At 53.7% G+C, this 8863-nt stretch overlaps 1 protein-coding gene across 1 annotated transcript in view; it reads right to left on the bottom strand.

Annotated features, from left to right (window-relative positions):
- Positions 1-349: 349 nt before the first annotated feature.
- LOC125449444 (cathepsin L-like) overlaps positions 350-8863 on the bottom strand; it is a 15098-nt gene continuing 6584 nt past the window's right edge. The window contains exons 5-12 of the mRNA XM_059641519.1: positions 8181-8347; positions 6552-6648; positions 6348-6428; positions 5435-5554; positions 4795-4859; positions 2572-2662; positions 1493-1551; positions 350-712 (exon numbers count right to left, since the gene is read on the bottom strand). Of these exons, the coding sequence (XP_059497502.1) occupies positions 641-712; positions 1493-1551; positions 2572-2662; positions 4795-4859; positions 5435-5554; positions 6348-6428; positions 6552-6648; positions 8181-8347 (752 nt within the window). The 3' untranslated portion in view covers positions 350-640. The remainder of the gene's footprint in view (positions 713-1492; positions 1552-2571; positions 2663-4794; positions 4860-5434; positions 5555-6347; positions 6429-6551; positions 6649-8180; positions 8348-8863) is intronic.

The following is an 8863-nucleotide window of genomic DNA, read 5'->3' as shown; positions in this document are numbered from 1 at the left end:
TCGATGGGGTTTTTGGATGGAATAACAGAAGCCTGGGAGTTCAGTGTTTCCTGCAGAATACTTCAGTTCTCAGTCAGTTGCAGATGTAAATGAAAGGCAGGTTCCAGTTTAGATTCAGTGCAGAGTGAGGAAGATGCTGAACACCACTGTGTCTGTGTACTGGGGCTCAGTGGGAAGTGGTGGGAGAATCGAGGACTTTCCAGGCCATTCAGCCTACACCATGTTTCTGCTAGCTCAGGCCACCTTCCTGTCTGCCCATTGTTTCCCTGTGACCAAAGCTCCACCAGCCAAAGCTGGGCCCTGACTGGGTCTCGCCATCGATGGTGCTGACAAAAACCACAACAGCTGCTCGGATGCTCACGGCGGTTTATTAAAGGCAAGTGCAGAAGGGGAAGGACATTTCTGGTGGATCGCTCAGTCTTCAGGAAGGCAGCAGCAGGCAGGCAATGGAGCGACGGTTCCCATGTGTCACTACCGAGTGCCCAATACAGGCCTCAACGCTGAACTGGTCAGAGAGGGCTCTGGGATTGGGCACACACTTCGCAAACGGAAGCTGAAGCACACCCCTCTCCTTAAAGTAGGCGCCCAACTGAACTGCTGAGGTGGGAGGGGGTGTCCATGCGTTTCCCAAGTTGTCCGATTAGAGAACACACGTACATGGAAAGCGGTTAATTCCACAGGCCTGCTCCCCACGGTAGACTCGGAAATATCCCTGTGGAGTAGACGGTGGGAGAGAAATAACATCCATGAATATGATGTGACGAAGGAGTTTGATGGTTTGTTCAAACACCCTCTCAGACAGAAAGAAAGAAGAGGAGCACAGAGAGATTTGGAACTCTGTAAGGTGCCCCTCATCGTAGTCAAACCCATTGACCCACTTCCTTGCCCCCAGTCCCACTGGAAGCTTGAATGAGGAGAATCATTTTTATCCCAGTTGGTATCGTTCCCAAAGATCTGTGGGGGGGGAGGTCCTATTGCCCAAGACTGACTGTGCTCCCTTGCTCTGAGACACCCCTCTCCTCCCCCTGCCCACATCGATCAGGAGGAAAGGATCCCATTCTCTCGTTCGGGGTTGGGGGCGCAGGATGGGAGGTGACCCAAGTCTGAGCCTCCCACCCTCATGAGCGATCACTGCCAACCTCTCACCTGATGGAGCACTGCCCGTGGAACAGGAGCAGTACAGGAGGAGCCCCCTTTCTCTGACCATGTCTGCGCTGGCCATTCTACACTGCTCGCTCCTTGCTGCTTATTCTCTGTATCCCACAGCACCTCCAGATATGGGGGCAGAATTAGGCCATTTGGCCCACCGATTCTGGCCCACCCACACAATCGTGGCTAATATGTTTTGTTAAGTCGATTCTCTATTTGATAATCAAGGGGTAATAAGACAGAGGCAGGGATCCGAGTTAGGATGCAGAGCAGCCAGGAGAGGAGTCAATAACACAACAAGGTGAAGGGGCAGAGTGGTCTCCGCTGAATGGGAATGACTTACCCTCTCTCCCCAGTTAACTCCCCAACTGTTCTTGAGAAGCCAATAGGGATGACGCCCACCTACAACGGGACAAAACCAAACTGGGATTAGTAACTCCAAGGGCACGGTGTGATACGTTTGCTCGGATCAGTGCCCTCTGCGCAACCAGTGGGAGTGAGGATATCACATCAGGATTGGAGCTCAATTCCTCAACAATTCAACAGAGCCATCTTCAAAGAGAGTGGCACCATCGGAGGGTCAGCGCTGAGGGAGTGGGCACCATCGGAGGGTCAGTGCTGAGGGAGTGGGCACCATCGGAGTGTCAGCGCTGAGGGAGTGGGCACCATCAGAGGGTCAGTGCTGAGGGAGTGGGCACTGTTGGACGGTCAGTGCTGAGGGAGCGCTGCACTGTCAGAGGGTCAGTGCTGAGGGAGTGGGCACTGTCGGACGGTCAGTGCTGCGGGAGCGGCACTGTCGGAGGGTCAGTGCTGAGGGAGTGGGCACTGTCGGAGGGTCAGTGCTGAGGGAGTGGGCACTGTCGGACGGTCAGTGCTGAGGGAGTGGGCACTGTTGCAGGGTCAGTGCTGAGGGAGTGGGCACTGTCGGACGGTCAGTGGTGAGGGAGTGGGCACTGTCTCAGGGTCAGTGCTGAGGGAGTGGGCACTGTCGGACGGTCAGTGCTGAGGGAGTGGGCACTGTTGCAGGGTCAGTGCTGAGGGAGTGGGCACTGTCGGACGGTCAGTGCTGAGGGAGTGGGCACTTTCGGATGGTCAGTGCTGAGGGAGCGGGTACTGTCACAGGGTCAGTGCTGAGGGAGTGGGCACTGTCGGACGGTCAGCGCTTTAGTCTGCGTGTGTAAGATCGCGAGTAAATGATGTTTTGTTTGCACTTGTGCAGTTTCCTGTTTTCAACCTGCTAAAAGCCCCTGAGTTGAGATGTAACACAGCGTGGGGCTGCAGGAACACAGCAGGACGGGCAGCCTCAGAGGAGCAGGATAGTGACGCTTTGAATTGAGATGTGAGTTTTATTTTCTCGTTGTGATTTGAAGAAGCAATGGGGTTGAAGGTGTGTGATTCGAGAGGTGCACACAGATGACTTACATCGACCATAGCCCACAACTGTTGCCACATGGTTCAAGTTGCAGCAGGAATATTTTCCTAACTTGGGACGAATGATCCCACGCCTGTATCCCTGGAGAAAACCGAAAGGGATTGTGAATTAGTCAAGCCTGTATCCAGTCCATCGACCATATCGTCAGTTCAAAGCCTTTTTTGGGATGTGAGTGTCGCTGGTTCGGCCCAGCGCTCACTGCACATCAGTCAGTGTCCCTTGGCCACAGCTTGGTGATCTGCCATCTTGAATCTGTGCTGTCCATCTGACTGCCACACAACGGCCAATCCAGAGGAGAGATAAAGAGTAAAACATGCCTGGAGTTACATGTAGGGCCAGGATGGGGACAGATGGCAGATCTCCCTTCTTTATCAGGGTATCCGTGAGCCCTGACGGGGTTTTGATGACAGCCTATGTCGGTCACCATCATGTCCTTTCAACTCCCCGTTGACTAACCGGAGTTTAAATTCCGTCAGATTTCTCGGTGAGAATTTTACCCCCCTGTGCTTGGGGGTGCCCACTGGGTTGTGGGTCACATCACATTCGGTGGAGACAGGACAGATCGGGTCGACTTCACCTGCTCTTCCATTTCTGCAAGAACAACGCCTCACCGTTTAATCCCAAACCGGGACCAGGCAGGGTCAATGCAGGAAGCATGTTCCCACTGACCCAGGGAGTGCAGAACCACGGGGTCACAGCCTGAGGATAACGGGGTGGGCCATTTAGGACTGAGATGGGGAGAAAAGTCTTCACCCAGAGAACCTTTGGGATTCTCTGCTGCAGAAAGCAGAGGATCAAAACGTTTACCGTTTTCAAGGAGGAGTTGGAGAAAGTTCTTTGGGCTACGGGGCCAAAGGAAGAAAATGGAAACAGGATATTTAGTTGGATGCCCAGTTGGCTAAGGTGGGTGGCACTGTGGCTCAGTGGTTAGTGCTACTGTGGCACTGGGGACCTGGGTTCGATCCCCCCCCGGGCAACTGTCTGCGTGGAGTTTGCACATTCTCCCTGTGTCGGCATGGGGTTTCTTCCGGGTGCTCCGCTTTCCCAAAGTCCAAAGATGTGCAGGTTAGGGTGGATTGGCCGTGCTAAATTGTCCCATAGTGCCCAGGGATGTGCAGTTTAGGGTGGATTGGCCGTGCTAAATTGTCCCATAGTGCCCAGGGATGTGCAGGTTAGGGTGGATTGGCCGTGCTAAATTGTCCCATAGCGTCCAGGGATGTGCGGGTTAGGGTGGATTGCCGTGCTAAATTGTCCCATAGTGCCCAGGGATGTGCGGGTTAGGGTGGGTTGGCCGTGCTAAATTGTCCCATAGTGCCCAGGGATGTGTGGGTTAGGGTGGGTTGGCCGTGCTAAATTGTCCCATAGTGCCCAGGGATGTGCAGGTTAGGGTGGATTGGCCGTGCTAAATTGTCCCATAGTGCCCAGGGATGTGCAGGTTAGGGTGGATTGGCCGTGCTAAATTGTCCCATAGTGCCCAGGGATGTGCGGGTTAGGGTGGGTTGGCCGTGCTAAATTGTCCCATAGTGCCCAGGGATGTGTGGGTTAGGGTGGGTTGGCCGTGCTAAATTGTCCCATAGTGCCCAGGGATGTGCAGGTTAGGGTGGATTGGCCGTGCTAAATTGTCCCATAGTGCCCAGGGATGTGCGGGTTAGGGTGGATTGGCCGTGCTAAATTGTCCCATAGTGCCCAGGGATGTGCGGGTTAGGGTGGGTTGGCCGTGCTAAATTGCCCCATAGTGCCCAGGGATGTGCGGGTTAGGGTGGATTGGCCGTGCTAAATTGTCCCATAGTGTCCAGGGATGTGCAGGTTAGGGTGGATTGGCCGTGCTAAATTGTCCCTTAGTGCCCAGGGATGTGCGGGTTAGGGTGGATTGGCCGTGCTAAATTGTCCCATAGTGTCCAGGGATGTGCAGGGTAGAGTGGATTAGCCGGGGAAATGCAGGGTTTCAGGGAGAGGGAGGGTGGGCGGGGTGTGGGATGTTCATTTGAGGGTTTGTGTGGGTCGAATGGCCTCCATCTGCATTGTTGAGATTCCATGATCCTATTGAATGTACAATTGAGAGATTTGCAGATATTGAAGATCTCGAGGATTGTGTGGGAGTGTATCATGGACCTAGAATGGCCAAGCAGTCTCAAAGGGGCTGAATAGCCTCTTCCTCATTTATGAAGGGGTCTCTAAAGGAATGAAGCATTGGAATAGACAGACAGCCTTACCTTCAGTGCTGCTGCATTGATGGTTACCACAATTGGACCCCTGTGAGCGACCCAGGCTCTCATTTCTGAAACGGGAGATTCAGGAGGTCAACCAAAAGGCTGAAGGAGACTGTTCAGCCCATCTCCCACCCCCTACTCCCTTCAGTGCTGACCGTAAACCCCCAACACCCTCCATGGCCAGCCCCACAACTGCCACCTGAAAAGAAAGAGATGACCCTCCCCCCACCTTCCCCCTACTGACCACATAAACCCCACCTACCCGCCCTCACCCACCCCGGGTAAAAACCTCAGAAAACACACGGCTGTGCAGGGGGTAATTGATGGAGGGTGTGGGGGCGGGGGAGGTGAGGGAGGGTATGGTGGGGCAAGGCTGAGGGTGCGGTTGGGCAGTTCTCTGGCAGCGAGTTGACGACATGCCGGGCGCCATAGCAATGCAAGTCTTTGAGAGGCCTCCTCCCCCTCCTTGAGGAAGCGTTGGCCCTTCACTGTTCGAAAAGGGGCTGGGGTGGCAATGGAAGGGAGAAGGGGTGGGGTTTGCTGGGGGAGTTGGGGGGTCCATGAGGTGAGGTTTGTGGGAGACAGGTTGGCAAAGTGTCTACCCAGTTGGTCCTCCTCCTCTGTGTCACCTTCGCCAACTCACCATCTTCATGTGGGCGAATGCCCCGAAAGGTCCGGATCCTCACTGATACCTTGGATTTGATCAGTTTGCAGGACCCTCGTGATGCTCTGTACCTGTAGTCACGGAAACGCATCAATCCCCCTGTTGGGCCAACAAGCACAAGCTCAGTTCTCCACGGTGATGGACCTCAGCCCAAGGACCTACCTAATTGACTGCTATCTCCAATCAGCAGCCCCACCTTCCCACGGCCCCCTCCATTCCCTGTCTCCATAACCTTCTCCGACCTGCCCTTCGGGATCCTGGCCCTCCTCTTGTACCCACAATTCCAAAGCCTCCTCCATTGGCCGCTGTGCCTTCAGTTTCCTGGAGCCAGATACTCCAACCCGGGACCCCCCACCCGCACCCCCTCCTCGTGGTTGGGTCTTCCAGCCCCTTGGCCTGGTCCTTCCCTCCACCCTGACCTCAGCTGTTCGGCGAGAAGCTGCGCTCCGTACGCCCCACTCACTGTGATGGCTTGAGAGGTGGCTATAGCAATGCAGCTCGCAATTGTTGGACTGCTGCTAACTCACCACCCAAAAGCCCCCCCACTCCGAAGGAGCACTCAACGAGAAACATGGCTGGGACGCTGACAAAGAGGTTCTGGAGTGGCCTGCCGAAGAAAGTTAGGCCTGGCATTTGACAGCACGAGAAGCCCAATGGATGATGAGTTTTTTTTACCAACTGCACAGGGGCCCATGGCCCTGGAAGAGAACACTTTAAAACAACGCTGCTGGGCTGGTGTTGGAGATTCTCACACCTTCAGGGCCTGGATCGTTCCTGGAGACATGTCTTTCCAAAATGTGAACCTGAACTTTCCCTCCTCCGATCTGTTCCTCCCCATCACCTGGTCTTTCGTTCCTCTCTTCATTTCACTCTCTGCGCCCGACTTTCGTACCTAGGCTGACAATGGAGTTGAAAGCGTTGTAAGCAAAGCCCCCCTTGCAGCTTCTGTCCCATGAGTCGCAGTCCAGGAGTTCTGAAATGGGAGGTGGATCGAGGTCAGTACATGGTGTAGGACCCTGGCAAAACCAGGACGATGAAATTCAACAATGCTACAGCAATGCTGGAATCAGCGAAACTCCCCGCCCGCCCAATTTACCTTGTTGTGAGAGTTCGAACAGCACTTTTGACTTGATATACCACACTGACTCGATATTCGCCACGACACCAAAGGCCCAGGAAGAAGCACAGCGCCCCTGGAGACAAATGGTAGGCATTGAGTTGTTGAATGTCCAGGTCAACAAACAAACCAACTCTCATCTCCCCAAACTCAGGAGCAAAACGGGGTGTTGGGGGAGAAAGGACAAAAGTGGGAGAGGAAAGGGAGTGGGAGATGAAGAGGATTAGGGGCAGAAGAGGCAGAGAGTGAGAAGGGGGAGGGGGAGAGAAGAGAGGGGGGAGAGAAGGTGGGGAAGGGGTGGGGAAGATATCACCCTCTGCCTCCATGCCTGCTTACAATCGCTGTGACTCCCTCCAGCCCATTAACATGTCGCCGTTATCCAAACGCATGACCCCACCTACAGCAAGCACCCAGCAGCCCTCCCAAATCTCAGAGCCCCTCTGCTCCCTTGACACTCACTCATTCCCATCATGGCCCTCAGTTCTCCCTGGGGGCTTACGGTTCCAGAATACACGCCCCCACCCTGAAACGACTCCACCTCACTTTGTTCCCCTCGGAGATACCGCTCTCACCTCCTCGTCTTTGACCCAACGTCCAATCATGTGCCTCACAGATAAACTTGTCTACTTGCCAAACCAGTGAATATCCCTCAGGATTATTGAGGTGTCAAAGGTGCTATTAAAATGCAGCTTCCCTGATTAAAGGTGGTATGTCGTCATGAGTTCCAGAAGTGATCAAGGTTACCAATTTGACTGAAATTGTGGACATTATTTTTAAAAAATTACAAAATAATCAGAGACAGATGTGTAACAATAGCAGACCAAGTATTAAACAGAGACAGTGTAGAAGGAGCTTTACTCTGTGTCTAACAAAATGATCAGGGGTATAGGTAGAGTGGGCAGCCAGAGACTATTTCCTCGGGTGGAGATAGCTATTACGAGGGGCGTAGTTTTAAAGTGAGTGGAGGTATATATAGGAGAGACATCAGAGGTAGGTTCTTTACTCAGAGAGTGGTCGGGGCGTGGAATGCACTGCCGGAGAGGGCAGTGGGATCGGCCTCATTAGGGGCATTTAAGCGGCTGTTAGACAGGCACAGGGATGGTAGTATAAGGCAGCGGTGGAGGTTACATAGACCCTAGGGTGGGGGTAAAAGCTTGGCACAGCATCGTGGGCCGAAGGGCCTGTTCTGTGCTGTACCGTTCTGCGTTCTATTTACTAACCCCGTGCTGTCCCTGTCCTGGGGAGGGTTTGATGGGGGACAGTGTAGAGGGAGCTTTACTCTGTACCTAACCCTGTGCTGTCCCTGTCCTGGGGAGTGTTTGATAGGGGACAGTGTAGAGGGAGCTTTACTCTGCATCTAACCCTGTGCTGTCCCTGGGGAGTGTTTGATGGGGGAAAGTGTAGAGGGAGTTTTACTCTGAACCTAACCCCGTGCTGTCCCTGTCCTGGGGAGTGTTTGATGGGGGACTGTGTAGAGGGAGTTTTACTCTGAACCTAACCCCGTGCTTTCCCTGTCCTGGGAAGTGCTCGATGGGGACAGTATCCAAGTGGAATTTATTGAGGAACAGGGCGAGTTGCTCGGAGTCCCGGATTCGGGGTTGGACGTACCTGATTTTTAACTCTGGTGACTGCTCTTTTTTTCCTCCAGTCGACCCTGCGAGGACAGGAGAGATTTTCTAATCGTTCACTGCCTTCTGTCCATTTATACTCCTCTGGCCAAGTCGAATTATCCTCGCTTATAGTCGGGTTGAGGTAAAACTTCTCAAATTCTTCATCTGTTGATGTGGAACCACATTGAGTAACTTTCCAAACCATCCCACCCTCATGTAAGAGCAGCAAGCAGAGGGAGCTGGCGAGAAGGTGCACAGGTCACTGAACGTGCCAGGCCAGGTCGCGAGAGCACTTTCCAAAGCACACAGTGCCCTCAGCTTTATCACGAGGGATGGAGGGTCCGAGCATGGGGAGGCGAGGTTAGTGTCCGAGAGTACAGCACAGAAACTGACCCTTTGGTCCAACTTCTGCATCCTGACCAGACATCCAGAGTTAATCTGGTCCCATTTGCCAGCATTTGGTCCATGTCACTCCAAACCCTTCCTGTTCATGTCCCCATCCAGGTACCTTTTAAATGCTGTAACTGTACCAGCCCCCACCACTTCCTCTGGCAGCTCGTTCCATACACGCACCACCCTCTGTGTGAAAAAGCTACCCCTCAGCTCCCTTTTAAATCTTTCCCCCTCTCACCTTAAACCTATGCGCCTCTAGTTTTGGACTCCCCCTACCCTGGGGAAAAG

The sequence above is a fragment of the Stegostoma tigrinum genome, chromosome 42, assembly GCF_030684315.1.
Source record: "Stegostoma tigrinum isolate sSteTig4 chromosome 42, sSteTig4.hap1, whole genome shotgun sequence".
In the NCBI taxonomy this organism is placed as follows: domain Eukaryota; kingdom Metazoa; phylum Chordata; class Chondrichthyes; order Orectolobiformes; family Stegostomatidae; genus Stegostoma; species Stegostoma tigrinum.
Note: the sequence above shows the minus strand (reverse complement) of the source record. Positions and strands in the feature narration are given on the sequence as shown.